Below are 21,617 nucleotides of genomic sequence, written 5' to 3'. Positions count from 1 at the left end.
AGCCTGAGCAACATAGTGAGAGACCTTGTCTCTAAAAAATAAATAGGTAAAATAAAATTTAAAAATAAATGTTTAGGCTGAGTGCAGTGGTTCACACTTGTAATCTTAACCCTCTGGGAGGCTGAGGTAGGTGGATTGCTTGAGGTCAAGAGTTATAGACCAGCTCGGGCAAGAGTGGGCATTGTGGCAGCCACCAGTAGTCCCAGCTGCTGGGGAGGCTGAGGCAAGAGGATCACTTGAGCCCAAGAGTTTACAGTTACTGTGAGCTGTGATGCCATGGCACTCCACTGAGAGGAACAGAGTAAGACTCTGTCTCATAAATAAGTAAAGGGTGTGTCTGTGGCTCAAAGGAGTAGGGCGCCAGCCCATACACGAGAAGTGGCGGGTTCAAACCCAGCCCTGGCCAAAAACCACACACACACAAAAATAATAATAATAATAAATAAATAAGTAAAATAAAAATAGAAAAACTAGCTGGGCATTGTGGTGGGCATCTATAGTCTCAGCTACTCTGGAGGCTGAGGCAGGAGGATCACTTGAGCCCAGGAGTTTGAGGTTACTGTGAGCTATGATTCTACAGCACTCTACACAGGACTACAGAATAAGACTCTGCCTCAAAATAAAAATGATTTTTTAAGGGGCCAAGTGAGGTGGCTTACACCTGTAATCCTAGCACTCTGGGAGGTCCAGGTTGGAGGATCCCTTGCGCTCAGGAGTTTGAGACCAGCCTGAGCAGGAACAAGACCCCATCTCTACTAAAAACAGAAAATGAGTTAATTTCTGTGATCCTCCTTCCTCAGTCTCCCGAGTAGCTGGAACTACAGGGATGTGCCATCATGCCTGACTAATTTTTCTATATTTTGTGGAGATGAGGTCTTGTTCTGTTGCCCAGCCTGCTCTTGAACTCCCAGTCTCAAACAATCCCCCAAAGTGTTGAGATTACAGGCATGAGCCACCATGCCCATTCTATTTGGTCTTAGCAGATACATGTTCTCTGCAGCCTAGTAGGATTGTCAAGATACAAGTAGTTATTGACGTAAAACCTAAATCAATATCCAATATAAAATATTATTGAGCTGTATTTAACAAAAGCAAAACTTCGTTAATTCTTTATTTTTTCTCATCTCTTCGCAATGCTTCCAGCTTGGTGATCCAGCTATTTTTCCTGCTGTCATTGTGGAACATGTACCTGGTGCTGATATTCTCAACAGTTACGCTGGTCTAGCCTGTGTGGAGGAGCCCAATGACATGATTACTGAGAGCTCACTGGATGTTGCCGAAGAAGAAATCATAGATGACGATGATGATGACATCACCCTTACAGGTGCGTTTGTCCACAGTGGAATCTTAATGTAGCACAGTTTTAGGCAATGTCCTAGTCTTGAGGTTGGGGGTCATAAAAAGTCCTTACCTTGATTTTAAGTAACTTCATTACCTGCAGAAGCTAGAGCCCTGCCTAGAAAAGGAAATTACATTTACTATCTCCTCTGATGTGTTCTGTACTGCTTTGGCACCTCCCTTTTATTTTTCTTCTTTTTTTTCTTTTAATACAGAGTCTCACTGTGTTGCCTTAAGCTAGAGTACCATTGCCTCAGCCTAGCTCACAGCAGTCTCAGACTTCTGGGTTCAAGCAATCCTCTTGTGTTAGCATCCCAATTAGCTTGGACTGCAGGCAGGCATCACTACGCCCTGTTAATTTTTCTTTCCTTTTTTTTTGGTAGAGATGGGATCTTGCTTTCTTCCTCAAGCTGTTCTCAAACTTCCTGAGCTCAAGTGAACCCCCCACCTTGGCCTCCCAAAGTGCTAGGATTACAGGCAGGAGCCACTATGGTTGGCCTTTCTCCCATTTCTTCTTTCCTAAATATATTGAGATGACTGTGACAAAATAGGCATGTAACAGGAACCAAACTTACTCAGGTCATCAGGTCTTCACTGAGTACTTTGTTTGTTTTAAGACATGCGGGTCTTGTTATGTTGCCCAGCATAGACTCAAACTCTTGGGCTCAAACAATCCCCCCCATGTCTACAGAGTAGCTGGGACTACAGGCGAGCATCACTGTACCCCTGCACCCAGCTCACTGAGTACATTATTATTATGCCTACTTCTGTATTCCTGAGAGCAAAATTAGAAATTGTCTCCAGAGCAAGAGATAGGAACTACTGCCACAGGAAGCAAAATTGTAGGCCATGACCCAAAAAAGATTGCTGAGATTTATAGACGATTCTCTTCTAGTTCAGTCAGAACTAGGAAGATATTTTAACCTTGAAGAGTGGACTACATAAATTGTGAAGTAGTGATAATGTTATTTTCATCAGTTTTAGAAATTAGTGTATGCTTTCTCCTTCTGTGCATTGATATTCATATATCTTGGCCAGAGATGTTGGGAAATTTGAGAAAATTATTTGGAAGCAAATATTTTCATCTTTATTCACAAAAGATTGTATACCAGAAAAAGACGTAGTGAGATGTATTGGCAGACATGGTGGCTACTTGTCTATAGCATATAGCCCAGTGTCTTAGAACTGAATATTAAGACTAGATGTAGCTTCTGGTCTAGTTAAGTTATTAACATATGACATGGTGGCATTTTAAATCAGAGGGGAAGGAAAGAATGACTCGATTTACCAAAGTAAATTGCAAGTGTATTAAAAAATGTAATATAACAAATGAAACCATTTAAAAAACTTAAAAATGTTGAATATTTTATTTTAAAGTAACGAAAGATTTTCAATGCATAAAAATTAGGTGAAAAAAGTTCAAAAGGAAAAATATGGATTGATTTTGATGATAAATATCGAAAGCTTGCTTATGCTAAAAAAACAATATACTGAAATAAATAGGCAGATGACAATTTTTTTTTTTTTTTTTGAGACAGAGTCTCAAGCTGTTGCCCTGGGCAGAGTACCTTGGCATGACAGCTCACAGCAACCTCAAACTCTTGCGCTTAGGCAAGTCTCTTGCCTCAGCCTCCCAAGTAGCTGGGACTATAGGCGCCCAGCACAGCGTCGGGCTATTTTTCTGTTGCAGTTGTCATTGTTGCTTGCCTGGGCTGGGTTCGAACCTGCCAGCCTTGGTGTATGTGGCTGGCTCCCTAACCACTGTGCTACAGGTGCCAAGCCAGCAGATGACAATTGATTAAAACTGTTTACAATTTTTGTGGTATATAGAGGGTTAATATCTTTAATTTACACAGAGTTCTTATGAATCAGTAACAACCTTAAATGGGCAAAGAATTTGAAGAGTCTTGTAATAAGTGAAAAAATACTAAATGTCCAGTATGACCAAGAGAATTACTTTCTTTATTAAATAATTATTTTCATCCATCATATTGAAAATCTTATGAAAGATAATAAAATAAAAAGTGCTTTGTGGCACAGATTTAAGACTAAAGGGATAGAAATTGGGCTAATGTTTTTGTCATAGCACCTAAAATGCTATAGGTGTGGTTATATCTGTGGATGATATATATATATAGTCTTATAGATGACCCAAGGACACATAAAAATAGACTGGAAGGTGAATGAAGAATTGTGAGTTTCTGTCTTCTATCATTTGGAAAACTGGACTAAAAACGTTTTGGGAACTCAAGATAGAAGCTAGCAATAGCTGGAGGAAAGAACACAGGGTTGATTTGGAACTGAATAAAATTATAGTTACTTTTATAGCAGTAAATGTAATCATGACAACCAAAATAAATAATAACTCAGTTATTGAATACTTACTATATGCTAAGCCCTATGATGGTGTTTTTTTTTTTTTTTAATTGAGACAGTCTCACTTTGTCACCCTTGGTAGAGTGCCGTGGTGTCATAGTTCACAGCAACCTCGAACTCTTGGGCTCAAGCGATTGATTCTCTTGCTTCAGCCTACCTAGTAGCTGGGACTACAGGCGCCTGCCACAATGCCTGGCTATTTTGTTTGTTTGTTTTGTTTAGCAGGCCCGGGGTGGATTTGAACCCACCTGTCCCAGAGCATGTGGCCAGTGCCCTAACCACTGAGCTACGGGCACCCAGCCAGCCTGATGATAGTAAAAAAAAAAACTTTTAAATTGTTACTTTTAGACTTACAGAAAAATTACGAAGATAGTACAAAGCGTTCCCTTATATTCCTCATCCTAGATTCCTTAACATTAACATCTTATGTACATTTATTAAGAACAGGAAGTCAACTCTGTTCACAATATTAACTAAACCTACACCTTATTTGTCTTTCACTAGTTTCACACCAGTGTTTTTCTGTTCCAGAATCCTACCCAGAACCTCATATTCTACTTAGTAGTTATTTCTGTGACAGTGTCTGTCTTTGTTTATTTCTGAGAACTTTGACACTTCTGAAGAATACTGATTAAATATATTGTAGAATGTACCTCAATTTTACTTTTATAATGTTTTCTCATGATTGGGGTAAGGAACTATATTTTTTCAAGAATGCCACAAAAATGTCATTTTCCTTTTAGCACATTCTTTTATTGTTAAAAAGCATATATTATTTATATGATTCTCATAATAGAAAAGGAAATCTGGTTAAATTAAATGGCTTGTCTAAGTTAAGATAACAAGTAGCAGAGCTCCCATGTGATAACGTTTGTTGACAATATCTAATTTTTGTGTTATACTTTTTATTTTATTTTATTTTTTCTTCAGACAGTCTTTCTCTGTCACCCAGGCTAGATTGCAGTGGTGTCATCATGGTTCACTCAAAATCCTGGACTCACGCTATCCTCCTGGCTCACACTCCTGAGTAGTTGGTACTACAGGCATACACCAGTACACCCAGCTAATTTTTCTATTTTGTTGTAGGGATGGGGTTTCAGTGGTACTGATATTGGTTTCAAACTCCTGACCTCAAGTGATCCTCCTGCTTCAGCCTCCCACAGTGCTACGATTTATAGGCTCGCACCACCATGACTGGCCTATTTTTTAGAGAGCATTTTTCCCATGTATTCACTTTTTTTGTTCAGAGCAACTAATGAATGCTTTTTGGTGAATCAAGACTTATTTTCTTCCTTATCAATAAGGGAATTGGATTAATCAGATTTGAAGTTTCTATTCGTTGTTGGGATGTAGTGATAGATAGGCTCCTTCCTTCCTGGAGAACAGAACTTGTGTGGAATGGGTCCAAAAAAGGAAGCCATTTCTTGAAAAGCAGGTTTTTCTATTTGTATATTTCTTCTCCTTCCCCTTATCTCCTGACGTACTGAACCCTTGTTTAATTCTTCCATCCTTGTCTAAGCAGTGTTGTAAGGGGAGAATACCTTTCCTTATTCCAGAATGGGGAAGGACAAGGAGTATAGTCCCTTTGAGAAGCTCCCAGGGAAGAAAGAGATAAGGATAGCATAGCAGTGTATGAATTTCAGAGTAATAGATGTCTTGTAGGTAATTTTATTTTTTTCTTTAAATATATTATAGTGGAGGCTTCTTGTCCTGATGGGGATGAGACGATTGAAACTATTGAGGCTGCTGAGGCCCTCCTCAATATGGATTCTCCTGGCCCTATGTTGGATGAAAAACGATTAAGTGAGTGTTCATGACTGTTCGTTTATATGTACTTTGCTAAATTATTCTTGCCATCTCTCATATTAGATGGTAAATATCAAGAGATTAGAGAAGATATCTTAATTTGGGAAATGAAGCCTTTAGGAAGAAAAGTAATTTATGAGTTATCAAATAGATTATGCAAAATTTTTTCTCTTACTTTCATAGGTGAAAGTATTTGAGTATTTAGGTTCCAAACTGTTATAATTTAGTCATCTCTTGTGCTTGCTTCTGCAGCACATATACTAAAATTGGAATGATATAATTTAGTCATCTCCATAGATAATCCTCAGTGAATAGGGAAAAATCTGTTGCAGATTTTACTAATACTTCATGGCATAAAATTTCCTACCACATTATTGAATTGCTTTTAAATCCATGTTCTGCTTTGGGACATAGTCAAACTCATAAAATTAATTATTACTAAATCAAGCCAAGATATTTGTTGAATAGTTGTTATATGCGTAGCAATAGTTTATTAGACAGTAGCATAATATGCAAGTATATATGACAGTTTAATTTTGAAGGTACTAACTGTAAAAACCAAAAATAAAGGCCACCAGAGTGATAGGAAAGTATTCAGGGAGACACCAGAGACAGGCTTTTTATTTATTTTATTTTGAGATAGCCTCAAGCTGTTGCCCTGGGTGGAGTGCGCTGGCATCACAGCTCACAGCAACCTCCAACTCCTGGTCTTAAGCAATTCTCTTGCCTCAGCCTCCCAAGTAGCTGGGACTACAGGCACCTGCCACAACGCCTGGCTATTTTTTGGTTGCAGTTGTCATTGCTGTTTGGCGACCCCGGTTGGAGTCAAACCCGCCAGCTCTGGTGTATGTGGCTGGCGCCTTAGCTGCTTGAGCCACAGGCGCCGAGCCAAGGCAGACTTTATTAAGGGAGTGTTTTGATCTGGGCTATAAATGACAAATAAGTTTGTAATTGGTGGAAGAGATAGGATAGAGCATTTGAGCTGGAGCGAATGGATTGAGCCAAAGACACAGACTTCATAAATAAAAGAGAGAGAAAGAAAAGAAAGAAAAACAATGTGAAATTAAAGTGTTTTGGTGTAGCTGAAGTATAAGCTTCATGTGGGTGGGAAGTGAGATTGGAAAGGTAGTTTTAGTCTGGATTGTGGAAGCTTTGAAAAGCATGCCAGATGGATAGACAGAAAAAAGATAAGAACTCAACTCTTTCTATACATATATATGTATAGAAAGAGTTGAGTTCTTATCTTTCTATATATAAATATGTAATATATATATGTATAAAAAGAGTTGAGTTCTTATCTTTTTTTCTCTACAAACTATGGGAAAATATGTGAATTTTATTTTTATTTCTGATTTTCGGGGGTTAAAGTATTTGTGTTGAGGCATACAGTCAGATGTGACTTAAACATATCAGAAGATAACTAGCAACAGTGTGAGGAATGGAGAGGAGAGAGACGAGATAGACTGGTGCTGGGAAGTCAAGCAAGAAAAAAGACTTTGATATAGTCCAGTCAAATCTGGACTGGTAGAGAGTACTTAATTTAGGAAGGAGGAAATAAAAATCAGGGAATAGATTTTGAGATTTTATTTCTGGTTTAATCTTCATAGAAACAGGACATGATTTATGAAATTGTTTTTGGTTTGTAATGTATAATTAGTTGGTTTTATTTCCATTAGACAATAACATATTCAGCTCATCTGAAGATGACATTGTTGTTGCCCCAGTCACCCATGTATCTGTCACATTAGATGGGATTCCTGAAGTGATGGAAACTCAGCAGGTGCAAGAGAAATATGCAGACTCACCAGGAGCCTCCTCGCCAGAGCAGCCTAAGAGAAAGAAAGGTGGGTGGTCAACTTGCTTAGGGCAGTCAAAGTCTTCGTGTGAAATCTAGATATATTTTTTATTCAAGGATATTTCCACACCAGCCAAAACTTCTGTAAGAGAAAAAAATCAGGATATAAAACATAAATTAAGAAGTTTTCTTCATATTGGGGTCATTTTTTTAAGTTAAATTATTTTATGCAATTAAAATTATTTGGTCTGTCTCATAGAACAGGGATTTTCCAGCTTTTTAAAGCCTCAAATTTTTATCTAAACCCTTTTATCCAAGTTCATAAAGCACTTGGGGATAAGGGAAGGTCAGCTACCTTCCAAGGGGCATAGGATGAAAAAGTCACCAGTCTGTACTGGTGATTCTAGTATAAGATTCCAGTTAGAAAAATATGAGTTGAAAATCAGTTGGTAAGTAATTGAAGAGGAAACTGCTAGAATGTGTTAAATGGGAATTTTTACCTTTTCACAAATTTAAGTCTGATACTCATTTCATTTTCATTGTCTTCTGATTCTATTCCTGCTTGTTTAGTATTTTGAGTATATTTATCTTTTTTTTTTTTTTTTTTTGTAGAGACAGAGTCTCACTGTACCACCCTCAGGTGGGTGAGGGTAGAGTGAGAGGTAGAGTGCTGTGGCGTCACACGGCTCACAGCAACCTCTAACTCCTGGGCTTACGCAATTCTCTTGCCTCAGCCTCCCAAGCAGCTGGGACTACAGGCACCTGCCACAATGCCCGGCTATTTTTTTTGTTGCAGTTTGGCCGGGGCTGGGCTTGAACCCGCCACCCTTGGCATATGGGGCCGGCGCCCTACTCACTGAGCCACAGGCGCCGCCCTATCTTTGTTAATGGTATCACCAGCCACCCAGTAACCTAAGTTTCCATGAAAGTAAGGGAAATTTCAAGAGCCAAAAATAAAGAGGAAAGTAAAAATAATTAAGCATGAGCTGACACTACAGCAGCTTTGAAGAGCTAAGAAGGACATATCAAGGGGTTTGGTTTTAGTGCCCATGTAGAGGCAGAAGCTTAGGTCTTGAGCCGATATAAGATGGGGTATTAGACAGAGACCCTTGATGGGCTATCCCCCTGGGAGGGGAAACATCCACTCACTGGCATAGATGGATGTTAAGGAAGCTTGTATTTATTTCTCAGCCAGGTCTCTGAATAGAAAAATTATTCTCTATAAATTCTTGAGAATTCATAATCTTAGGCCTGTGTTACCCTAGATTTGTGATTAGACTTAAAACTATCACTAACGTTAGGAATTCCTAGCCAGGTAATTAACATAAAAGTGGCCCAGGATGGTAATAACTTTGGGGACCAGGCAGAAGCTCTTGTAAAATTGCTCTGGTGGGTTACACATTCTACCTAGAACACACTTATTTCCTCAGATAAAGCCTTGTTGAAGGTGTATTCACATTTTGGTATCACAGAATACATGAAGATGATACTTCCTGAATGAGAAGCAACAGACATAGAAAGCTGTAGGGTTAATTCTCTAAGAACCACAGGTAATAGAATTATCAATAAAAGCTTTACATGAATAGAATTGTAATTTTTAAAGCAAAAAGAAATAAAAAACATAGTCAAAGAATAACATTGTTAATAAAAAAAAAAAAAAAACATGGTCAAAGAATAAGCCTATTAAAAAAGACCAGGTGGAACTTCCTCTTTTAGTCAAGGTGGAATAACAGAACATGGATTTACCCTCCCACCTGAAACAACTAAAACCACAGACAAAATACATGAAACAATGGTACTGAGGAAATCGGACATCAGTCAACAAAAGCCAGTGATCCCTGAGAGACAGGAAACAAATGAGGTGAGCCCTGTGATTGCCCCACCTTACTGTAAGAAGAAAGTTGTGGGGAAAAACAGTTTTTGTCAGTTTTTTTTTTTTTTTTTGAGAGTCTCAAACTGTCACCCTGGGTAGAATGCTGTGACATCACAGCTCACAGCAACCTCCAACTCCTAGGCTTAAGTGATTCTCCTGCCTCCACCTCCTAAGTAGCTGGGACGACAGGTGCCTGCCACAACACCCGGCTATTTTTTTGGTTGCAGCCATCATTGTTGTTTGGCGGGCCCAGGCTGGATTCGAACCCGCCAGCTCAGGTGTATGTGGCTGGTGCCTTAGCTGCTTGAGCCACAGGCACCGTGCCTTGTCAGTTTCTTTAAAAAATTTTTTTTCAATAAAACAAGATGATAAAAGTTTTTTGTTGTCAATACTGTTTTTGAGACAGGGTCTTGCTCAATTGCCTGAGATCAAGTAGAGTGGTGTCATCAGTAGCTCCACTTGAACCTCAAGCTCCTGGCTCAAGTGATCCTCCTGCTGTAGCCTCTTGAGTAGCTGGAAATGGAGGTGCCCACCACCATGCCCTGCTGAATTTTAAATGGTTTTTAGAGACAGGGTCTTACTATGTTGCTCAGGCTGATCTTAAACTTCTGGCTGTAGGCAGTCCTTCTGCCTCAGTTTCCCAAACAGGCATGAGCCACCACACCCAGCCTTGAAAATCTAATGTATACTTACCCCGTGACCCAGCCATTTTACTACTGAGTATTTACTCAAAGGAAATCAAAGCACATGTAGAAAAACTTGTACATGAATGTTTTTAGCTGCCTTATTTGCAATTGACCAAAACTGGAGGCGATCCAAAAGTCCATCAGCTGATGGTTGGATAAACAGTTATAAAATACCACTCAGCGATAAAAGAGAATATACTGTAGATACATACAACAAAAATGGGTGAATCTCAATATAATTATGTAAGGGAGAGAAGCCAGACACAAAACAGTATGCTTCTACAGTTGACCCTCAAACCATGTGGAAGGGGAGGGCACTGACCCCTGTGCAGTCAGAAACCTGTGCATAACTCTTGACTCCCCAAAACTTGACTAATAAGCTGCCTGTTAACTGAAAGCATTGTTGATAACATAAACAATACAAATGACAAAACATGTTGATCGGTTATGTCCTATATTCTTATAATAAAGTAAGCTGGAAGAAAGAAAATGATAAGAAGAAGTGTATTTACTGTTCATTAAGTGGAAGCAGATCACCCTGAAGGTCTTCATCCTCATTATTTGGAGGAGGAGAAGGAAGAAGGGTTGACCTTGCTGTCTCAGGTGTGGCAGAAGTGGAGGAAGTGGAAGGAGAGGCAGGCATATTTGGTGTACCTTGTATTAAAAAAAAAATACCTGTATTAGCTAAGCATGGTGGTGTACACCTGGCTAGTTAGGAGGCTGAGGCAGGAGGATCACTTGGGTCCAGCAATTCAAGGTCACAGTGAGAGCTGTGATTAGGCTTCTGTACTCCAGCAGGACACTGTCTCTAAAAACAAACAAAAAACATCTCTGTATAAGTGGACCCAGGCAGTTCAAATCTGTGTTATTCAAGGATCAGTGCTATTTTATATATATATCTGTATCTGTCTCGCTTTGTCGCCCTCAGTAGAGTGCTCTGGCGTCACAGCTCACAGCAAGCTCCAGCTCTTGGGCTTAGGCAATTCTGTTGTCTCAGCCTCCTGAGTAGCTGGGACTACAGGCGACTGCCACAGTGCATGGCTTCTTTTTTTTTTTTTTTTTGCAGGTTTTAGCTAGGGCTGGGTTTGAATCTGCCACCCTCAGAATATGGGGCTGGTGCCCTACTCACTGAGCCATAGGCACTGCCTACGATCAGCTATATTTTTAAAAAACTCTAGAAACTGCAAACTAATCTGTAATGTAAGGACTGGAGGCAGATGATTGGTTGCCTATGGATTGGATAAGGTAGGCAAGAATGAGATGTAAGCATTAGAAAAGGGCATAAAGTACATTTGGGAGTGATGAATACGTTGTTTGTCTTGAATGTAGTGATAGTTCCACATGTGTACACCTATGTCCAAACTTAATAAGCTGTGAACTTTAAACATGTAGTTTATCGTATGTCATTTATACCCCGATAAAGATGTTTAATAAATAAAGGACTTGGGCCAGGCACTGACTCACACCTGTAATACCAGCACTCTGGGAGGCTCATGAGCTTGAGGCCAGCCTGAGCAAGAGCAAGATCCTGTCTTTAAAAATAGCCACGCATTGTGGCAGGTGTCTGTGGTCCCAGCTACTCAGGAGGCTAAGGCAAGAGGCTCGCTTAAGTCCAAGAGTCTGAGGTTTCCGGGATCTATGATGTTAGGGCAGTCCTCTACCCAGGGCAACAAAGTGAGACTCTATCTTAAATAAATAAATAAATAACCTGCTTAATGTTAAAAGATTGATGTGATAAAGAACCAAATAGAACTTAAAGAAAGAAGAAACGAAATTGAAAACATAATGCATGGGTTAAGCAGCAGATGATTCCATGTGTAAGAAAGAATTAGTAAACTCTAAGATAGGTGTAAGATGTGGAATTAAAACATAAAAGTTAGAAATTTGGAGTTTGAATGAAAAGGTCTGTGTGTTTAATCAAAGTTCTAGGAGGAATGACTATAAGAAGCAAGAAAGAGGCAATATCAAAAGAGATGGTCTTTCTAAAATGACATTAATCCTCAGCATTATGAATCCTGAGTAGTGTAGCTGCAGTTAATCTAGGTTTATATATGTCGCAGAACACCAAAGATTCTTCTCTAAGCTCCCCCCCAAAAAAGAAAGAAACAAGAAATAAACCAAGGAGAAGCTACATACTTCAAGAATGATTTTTATATTGGAAGCTTAGAAGCGCCTAGTAGAGGGCAGAAGGATTGGATATTTTCAGAGTCCTGAGAGGAAATAACCATCAACCAAAACTACCCAACTGAGCTTTGTTGTTCACATGATAAACTCCTGAAGAGGTGAGGAAGGTGATGGAGAGAATGGATATTAGGTAGGCTACCAGCAATCGAACCAAAGCAGTGGGAGTAAAGAAAATGTTATAGACCAGAAAAAGTAGACAGATACCATAAAGTAAGATGGGTGCGCCAGGCATGGTGGCTCACACCTGTAATTCTAGCACTCTGGGAGGCAGATGCAGGAGGATCTCTTGAGCTCAGGAGTTTGAGACCAGCCTGAGCAAGAGCAAGACCCTGACCCTAATTTTACTAAAAATAGAAAAATTAGCTGGATGTGGTGGCAGGTCCCCTGCAGTCCCAGTTACTTGGGAGGCTGAAGCAGGAGGATCTCTTGAACCCAGGAGTTTGAGGGTGCTGTGAGCTGCTGATGCCATGGACTCTTAGCTAGGGAATGGGCAAAGGTACCAAGGTCTTAGCTTCTAATACTTATGAACACAGTCAGCCAGAAGAACCTGCCTCATGAATGGGTTCTGTGCTGGTGTCTGCAGTGATGAAAGTTGAGATAACCTGGGTGACTAGCATTCATTCGGCAGTTTTTTTTTTTTTTTTTGAGACTGAGTCTCACTGTGTCACCCTGGATAGAGTGCCGTGGCATCACAAGCAACCTCCAACTCTTGGGCTTAAGTGATTCTCTTACCTCAGCCTCCCAAGTAGCTGGGACTACAGGCGCCCGCCAAAACGCCCAGCTATTTTTTGGTTATAGTTGTCCTTGTTGATTGGCAGGCCTGGGCTGGATTTGAACCTGTTGAGCTCTGATGTATGTGGCTGGTGCCCCAGCTGCGGAGCAACAGGCCTTGAGCCTCATTTGGCAGTAATAAGAGGAGCCAGAGAATAGTCTTTTTATCCCCTTCTTCCTTAACTTTCCCTCAAGTGACTTCAGAAATGTTTTCGTTTTCAGTTTCTGGGGATAGGTTGTTACTAACCTTGTGATTCTTAGCTCTAGCATTCTAAATTACTGCCTGATAACTATTTTAACCCAGAATTTACCATTGTGATCTAGACCAGAGAGTCAGCCTTAAGACTGGGATAGGAGGTATTAACTAAAATATTCTTTTTTTCTCACACATAGAATAGTTATTTGTTCAGATAGAATGATCATCTCAACCTAAATATGTGGTTATGCTGTGCTACCAAGCTGTGGTTAAAGAAATTACAAACTGCTCAGGGCCCATGGCTCAGTGAATGGGGCGCCGGTCACATTTAGCCTGGCCCAGGCCTGCTAAACAACGATGACAACTGCAGCCAAAAAATGGCTGGGCATTGTGGTGGGCACCTGTGGTCCTAGCTACTCAGGTGGCTGAGGCAAGAGAATCGCTTAAGCCCAAGAATTGGAGGTTGCTGTGAGCTGTTATGCTACAGCACTCTACTGAGGGCAACATAGTGAAACTATGCTCAAAAAAAAAAAAAAAGAAAAGAAATTACAAACACTTCAGAATCTGATGTGCCCATACTGAGACTGTTGGGATAAACTTATTTAGAGATTGATGATGTACCCAGAAAGTTTGTTTACTGTGAATTGAAAGAGATAAGAAAAATAAGATGTTTAAAAATACACAGGAGTCTCTAATCATCAGAGAAATGCAAATCAAAACCTGAGATATCACTTAACCCCAGTGAGAAAAGCTCACATCACAAAGTCCCAGAGTTACACATGCTGGTGTGGGTGTGGAGAGAGAGGGACACTTTTTTTTTGAGACAGAGTCTCACTATGTTACCCTGGGTACAGTGCCGTGGCGTCACAGCTCACTGCAACCTCAAACTCTTGGGCTTAAGAAATTCTCTTGCCGAGCGGTGCCTGTGGCTCATTGATTAGGGCGCCAGCTGCATATGCACCAGCCAAACTGCAACAACAACAAAAATAGCCCGGGCCTTGTGGCGGGTGCCTGTAGTCCCTGCTACTTGGGAGGCTGAGGCAAGAGAATTGCCTAAGTCCAAGAGCTGGAGGTTGCTGTGGGCTGTGACACTATGGTACTCTACCCAGGGCAACAAAGTGAGGCTTTGTCTCTTAAAAAAAAAAGAAATTCTTTTGCCTCAGCCTTCCAAGTAGCTGGCCTGGGCCAGGTTCGAACCCACCATCCTCGATGTATGTGGCTGGCGCTGTAACCATTGTGCTACAGGTGCTGAGCCAAGAGAGGGACACTTTTATATTGTTGGTGAGACTTTAAACTAATACAGCCTCTTCGGATAGAAGTACGGAGAATCTTCAAAGAACTCATATTACACCTCCCATTTGACTCTACAATCCCACTGCTAGGCATCTATCCTGAAGAAAAGGAAGAATTTTATCATAAAAACATTTGCACTAGATTGTTTATTGAAGCTCAATTTACAATCACCAAGATGTGGTAACAACCAAAATGTTGGTCAACTCAGGAATGAATTAACAAACTGTGGTATATGTAGAATACTACTCATCCGTAAGAAAGGGTAGTGTCTTTACATCTTTTGCATTAACCTAGATAGAGCTGAACACATTATTCTTTGTAAAGTATCACAAGAGTGAAGAAGCAGGAATCCAATGTACTTCATTTTATTATGTAAGCAGTAGATGATCTAACACACCCACATAGGAGAACAACTTAATTCTATTCATGTTGGGGGCGGTGGGGGGGCAGAGGAAGGATTGGTGTGCTCCCACTTAAAAGGACACAAAGGTTAGGGGTATATGGCACACCTTTTGGGTGTGTAGCACAACTACAAAAGGGACTCTACCTAACAATTCAAATATTGTGACCTGGTTGTTTGTACCCTCACAATAACCTGAAATTAAAAAAAGTAATAAAAATGCACAGGAGCCAGGTATGGTGGAACATGCATATAGTCCCAGCTATTTGGGAAGCTGAGGAGGGGGATTGCTTGAGCCCAGGAGTTCTGGGCTATAGTGTGCTGTACCCATCAGGTGTCTGCACTAAGTTTAGCATCAATTTGGTGACCTCGTAGGAGCAGACTAAGGAGGGCTGCACAGGTCCAGGTTGGAAATGGGAGCAAGTCAGTTGATCAGTAGTGGGAGTGTGCCCTGTGAATAGCCACTGTAGTCCAGCCTGGGCAAGACTTGATCTCTAAAAAAATAAATAAAATACACAGGAAAAAATGTGGTTTACCAAACTTTTGCCTTGTGTATTTTTCTGTTATTTCTAGAATTTGAGGGAGTTTCTAATACTTGGGAATTAACTGCAGGCATGTGTTCATAGGAAGAAAAGCTAGAAATTCCGTTCTCCTACCTTAAAAAGTTTATTTAACCACAAGACAGACAACCTTATATGGCTTATATTTTGAGCCCAAGTTATATTGATGTCAAGAGTATTCTCCAAAATTTTAAGAAAGAACTATTAGTACTGTTGCCTCAAAAAGAAAATATAATAGTTTTCATTTAACCTCATTTATATATAAGCTAAATTATTTCTTACATAAGAGTTTGTGATCTAACCTACATTAATGTTCAGTTTTTACTGAGATGGTTTTCCTTTAAGTAAATGGTGTTTTAAGAGACCAGCATATGTGATCCATATATTAATACAAAGTATTTGGCATTTGAAATTTAGCATAAATGACAAAATAGCAAAATTGTTTATTCTCTTTTTTGAAGTCATATACTTATGCAGAGCTATTCTTATTTCAGGGAGAAAAAGTAAACCACCACGACCAGATTCCCCAGCCACTACACCAAATATATCTGTAAAGAAGAAAAACAAAGATGGGAAGGGTAGGTACTACTATAATATCCCTATAATACTTACTGGTCAAAATAATGTTTAGACAGCTTCCTAACATCTGCATATTTTAAGTAGAAACCACCAGCTTTCTTGATCTGACTGTTGTCACAGGGTTATTAGATACAGTTGCCAATTTCTATAAAGAAACTGGTAATTCCTGTAATTTTTGCACTTTGGAAGGCCAAGATACAAGCACCAGGAATTTGAGATCAGTCTGGGCAATAGTGAAACTCCATCTCTACAAAAAATTAAGAAATGAGTCAGGCATGGTAGTATGTGTCTGTATTACTCCCAGCTACATGGAAGTCTGAGGCAGGATGATGTCTTGAGCCTGGGAGTTTGAGGTTACATGTGCTGTGATGATGCAGCCTAACCCAGATAACAGAGACCTTGTCTTAAAAACAAAACCAAATAAATAAATACAAAAAAGAGTGGTAATAAAGTGGCCAAAAAATTGATTACTTGTCACTTACCTGTTAAAATACTCCATTCCTTTCATTTGATAATGAGGTTCAGCCAGGTTAGATTATTTAGTTCATAGATACTTTATTACATTGTCTTGGAGTTCACATATTTTCATAACTATTGCTATAACTATAGATATTTTCATAACTATAACTATTTTCATAAGATTTGAAAAACACTATTATGGTTGATCTGGTTTTGATATAGAGAGTAACTAATGAAGGATTAAAAATTGTCTCAAAGTGCATTCTTTCTAAATTATTAAAATCTGACTAGATCGTTCAGACATCTTTGTGGGACTAATAAAAAGATCTTTATTAGACTTTAAAAATTATGACCATTATGCCATTACTAACTAAATTATATCACCAATACTAACGAAATTATATGATATTTTATCTAACTATAGATGGAACTTTTATGACTTGTAGTTGTGTTTTATTGTGTTCTTTTACATGAAATGTTGGTCATTTAAAAAGAAATTGTTTTTGTTTCAGGAAACACAATTTATCTTTGGGAGTTTTTATTGGCACTGCTCCAGGACAAAGCTACCTGTCCTAAGTACATCAAATGGACCCAGCGAGAGAAAGGCATTTTTAAATTGGTAGATTCTAAAGCAGTGTCCAGGCTGTGGGGGAAGCACAAAAACAAACCTGATATGAATTATGAGACCATGGGACGAGCACTCAGGTATATGGATTTTTATAGTTTACTGTTAAGAATATCATTTTGTAAACGGTAAAAAATAGGTAACTTTTTAAAACTTAAGGGATTAAAGAGATGGTGAATTTTATTTATTGAAGTGCCAAAATCACAATACTTAACAGAAATCACTATGCATTTAAATTGAAATTTTATTCCAATCTTAGAAAATGTTTTTCCTATTTTCCTTCTAAAAAAAAAAAAAATCTTGTTGGGTATAGTGGCTCATGCCCATAATCTTGGCATTCTGGGAGGCCTTGAGGGTAGATCCCCTAAGCCCAGGAGTACAAGATCAGCCTGAGGAAGAGCAAGACCCCGCATCTCTACTAAAAATAGAAAAACTAGCTAAGCATTGTGGCAGGCACCTTTAGTCCCAGCTACTTGGGATTCTGAGTCAAGGGCATGGTTTGATTGAGTCAAAGAGATTGAGGTTGCCATGAACTAGGATGCCATGGCACTCAGCATATAGAATGAGACTCTCTGAAGTATGTATATACATCTTCATGCAAACAACAGATATGTTATAAGGAGATAAGAGGGCTAGGCATGGTGGTATGTGTCTGCAGTCCCAGCACTTTGGGAGGCCAAAGAAGGAGGATCACTTGAATCAGGAATTTGACGTTACAGTGAGTCATGACTGGGCCACCACTTTCCAGCCTAGGGTATAGAGCAAGACCTTGTTGCTTAACTGCCCCCCTCCAAAAAAAAAAAAAAAAAAAAAAGGAGAGGAAGGATCAGAAAATGTCTATCATCAAGAAATATAAATAAGCTGGGTTTGCTATAATCCCAGCATTCTGGGAGGCTAGGCAGGAGGACTTCCTTGAGATTAGGACTTCAAGACCAGCCTGAGCAAAAGTGATATCTTGTCTTTACTAAATACAGAAAAAATTAGCCAGGCATGGTCGTGGATGTCTGTAGTCCCAGCTACATTCAGGAGGCTGAGACAAGAGGATTGCTTGAACCTAGGAGTTTGAGATTCAGCTGTGCTAGGCTAATGCTAGGGCACTCTAGCCCAGGCAACAGAGGGAGATTCTGTTTTTAAAAAAGAATTGTAAATAGGCTATCAGGTTCATAGGTTTTTGAGCTATTAAATTTGGCAAAGAACCAATAGTGGTAATGCAGGTACATAATACGAGGGTATGTTTTTATACATGTATCTTAGGTATATGTTATTTGTTATGGTGGAATAAATTAATACTTCAAAAATGATGCTAGACAGCATGAAAATTTTGAATAAGCCACCAGTTATTTATTTATTATTATTCAATTCTTTTTTACTTATTTATTTTTTGAGACAGTCTTACTTTGTCACCCCTGGGTAGAGTGCTGGGGCATCGTAGCTTACAGCAATCTCAAACTCCTGGGGTTGAGCAATCCTTTTGCCTCAGCCTCCCAAGTAACCTGGGACTGTAGGTGTGTGCCACTAGCCCCGGCTAGTTTTTCTATTTTTAGTAGAGACAGGGTCTCGCTCTTGCTTGAGCTCAAGCTAGTCCACCCGCCTGGGCTCCTAGAGTGCTAGGATTACAGGAGCCTCTGCCTCCCAAAGTGGTAGGATTATAAGCTTGAGCCACTCTGCCCAGCTTATTCAGTTCCAACCTCAAACTCCTGGATTCTCCTGCCTCAGCCTCCTAATCAGCTGTTAGCTGGAATTACAGGTGCCTGCCACCACATCCATATAATTTTATAGTGTTTTATAAAAACAAGGTCTTACTATGTTGCCCAGGCTGGTCTCAAACTCTTGTGCTTAAGTGATTCTCTCATTTCAGACTCCCAAAGTACTGGGATTATCGGTGTAAGCTACCACATTTAGCCCCAATTTATTCTTAAGGTCATTTTAAATTTATTTTCCTATGATAGTGTCATTTATTTTCCCAGGTATGCATGTATTTGAGAAAGATTTATTGGAAATAGAAATGATCTTAACGAGTTTTAGGATACACATAATCTGGCAATCTTAAACAAGAACTATTTAGTTACATTTTTAGGTTTTTTTTTAGATTCTTAATTTTATTAAAATTGTTGACAAAATTTGGAACACTTCTATTATACATCATTAATTCTTACACACAAAACTGAATTAAATTTACTGAATCAACTTTAAACTGATAGAAACATTGACAGGAAGCTGTGGAGGGGGAATAATTTTCTTGAAGTTTATTATAGATTTAGCTGAATGATAGAGGAAGGAAGAAGAATGAAGGGCCAAAAGATTCCACATACTTTAAATAGAATTGGTTTTAGATTCAGTATGATAATAAGGACTTTTCTCTATCTAGGCATAAAGGTGTGTATCTTACATAAAATAACTGCCCTTCATCCAGAAATGTTTTTCTCATTTGAGTCCAACTTTTACATTCAGTTATGATTAGGAAAATTTGATTTTATTGGTTATTATTTTAACTTATGTTTGATTGAACAGAATATTGATGAAATTGTCTGCTTTGTATAGGTACTATTATCAAAGGGGTATCCTGGCAAAAGTGGAAGGTCAGCGCCTGGTTTATCAGTTTAAAGAAATGCCAAAAGATCTTATATATATAGATGATGAGGATCCAAGTTCCAGTATAGAGTCTTCGGATCCTTCATTATCTTCAACAACCACTTCAAGCAGGAATCAAGCAAGCCGATCGAGAGTGTCTTCAAGTCCAGGAATAAAAGGAGGAGCCACTACAGTTCTAAAGTCAGGGAATTCTAAAGCTACAAAACCCAAAGATCCTATGGAAGTTGTACAGCCAGCAGAAGTTTTGAGGACAGTGCAACCCTCACAGTCTCCATATCCTACTCAGCTCTTCCGGACTGTTCATGTAGTACAGCCAGTACAAGCTGTCCCAGAAGGGGAAGCACCAAGCAACATGCAGGACGAAACATTAAATTCTTCCGTTCAGAGTATTAGGTAAGAAAATTAATTTCAAAGGTGTATCACTACATGATGTTTCTGACCAGAGTAATTATTAAAATGTGTCAAGATTCATCTGACGACATGGGCCTTATTGGGGAGGAGGGAAGATTCAGAAGTGGAAAGAAAAATAGATTTCTTTCTTTCTTTTGACATGAAAGAAAAGAAGGGAGAGAAGGAGGGAAGGGAGAGAGAGAGAGAGACAGACAGACAAGAGATTTTGTAATATTTGTATTATACTTGCTCTGCTTGAGCATCCCAAATCCAGAATGCTCCAGTGAGCATTTACTTTGAATACCAGGTTCATCTTCAAAAGGTTTTGGATTTTATTTTATTTTACTTGGAATTTTCGGCAGAGGCCAGGTTTGAACCTGCCACCTCCGGTATATGGGGCCAGTGCCCTACTCCTTTGAGCCACAGATGCCGCCTCTATTTTATTTTATTATCATTATTATTATTATTATTATTATTATTTATTTATTTATTTATTTTGAGACAGTCTAAAGCTTGTTGCCCTGGGTAGAGTGCCGTGGCATCATAGCTCCAACTCCTGGGCTCAAGCAGTCCTCTTGATTTTCCTATTTTTAGTAGAGATGGGGGTCTTGCTTTTTTGCTCAGGCTGGTCTTGAACCCATAAGCTCACCAGCCTCAGCCTCCCAGAGTGCTAGGATTACAGGCATGAGCCACTGTACCCGGCCTGGATTTTAGAACATTTCAGATTTGGGGTGCTAAAGTGGTACTTAGGTAAAAAATTTTCAATTTTGGGCGGCGCCTGTGGCTCAGTGAGCAGGGCGCCGGCCCCATATACCGAGGGTGGTGGGTTCAAACCCAGCCCTGGCCAAACTGCAACAACAACAACAAAAAATAGCCAGGCGTTGTAGCGGGCGCCTGTAGTCCCAGCTACTCGGGAGGCTGAGGCAGGAGAATCGCCTAAGCCCAGGAGTTGGAGGTTGCTGTGAGCTGTGTGATGCCACGGCACTCTACCAAGGGCAATAAAGTGAAACTCTGTCTCTACAAAAAAAAAAAAAAATTTTTTTTCAATTTTTTTAGGCCTTCTTGGTTAGGTGTGATGACTATTTAGTTGAGAGTGGGTGGTTCCACCCATTGGTTTCTAGGCTGTTTGTTGTATATATTTGTGCTGATAGGAGATATACAAATGGCCACAGTGAGGCAGAGATATACAAATGGCCACAGTGAGGCACTGAAACACCTTTCTCGGAGTGATTCAGTAGAATTTTTTAGCATCTATGTTCAAACTTTCCTTTTTAGTCTGTAAGAAACAGAACAAAAAACACCTCTAGCATGGAAAGATACTAAATAGTGGACATTGTATTGGATACTACTTTACTGTCAGTGTCGGTTCTGAATAATACCCCATGTCAGATATTAAAACACTGTAAGACTTGCCAGGAAAGTTCAGAGCTGCACTCCCTCCCCTTGGCTTTTAAAGTGCCCTTGGTGTGCCTTTCAGAATCTTCCTTTCCATGGACTCTGCCTGCTTCTAAAAATTTTTTTTCAGACCAGACTACACATTACTGTATGTCATTTTTCTAAAGTAGCTTTGATATATTGTTGCCTTCTTGCTGCTTTGGTTAGATCCAAGTTGCATGTAGAATGCAATCCAATTTCTGTAGCCTCAGCTGCCAGTTTCCACCTTCTGCTAATAACGCTTCCCATACTATCCAGCT

General features: G+C 39.5%; 2 protein-coding genes across 5 annotated transcripts in view; one reads left to right on the top strand and one right to left on the bottom strand.

Annotated features, from left to right (window-relative positions):
• Positions 1 to 21,617, bottom strand: part of CNMD (chondromodulin) — a 308,020-nt gene that overhangs the window by 174,381 nt on the left and 112,022 nt on the right. The gene's annotated exons all lie outside the window — the stretch shown is intronic.
• Positions 1 to 21,617, top strand: part of ELF1 (E74 like ETS transcription factor 1) — a 126,564-nt gene that overhangs the window by 97,020 nt on the left and 7,927 nt on the right. For all 4 annotated transcript variants that reach the window (XM_053563794.1, XM_053563796.1, XM_053563795.1 and 1 more), the window contains 6 exons: positions 1,144 to 1,324; positions 5,410 to 5,517; positions 7,197 to 7,364; positions 15,773 to 15,856; positions 16,829 to 17,021; positions 19,483 to 19,926. In XM_053563794.1, coding sequence (XP_053419769.1) covers positions 1,144 to 1,324; positions 5,410 to 5,517; positions 7,197 to 7,364; positions 15,773 to 15,856; positions 16,829 to 17,021; positions 19,483 to 19,926 — 1,178 coding nt within the window. The remainder of the gene's footprint in view (positions 1 to 1,143; positions 1,325 to 5,409; positions 5,518 to 7,196; positions 7,365 to 15,772; positions 15,857 to 16,828; positions 17,022 to 19,482; positions 19,927 to 21,617) is intronic.

Source organism: Nycticebus coucang, chromosome 15 (genome assembly GCF_027406575.1).
Source record: "Nycticebus coucang isolate mNycCou1 chromosome 15, mNycCou1.pri, whole genome shotgun sequence".
NCBI classification, from domain to species: Eukaryota; Metazoa; Chordata; class Mammalia; order Primates; family Lorisidae; genus Nycticebus; species Nycticebus coucang.
Note: the sequence above shows the minus strand (reverse complement) of the source record. Positions and strands in the feature narration are given on the sequence as shown.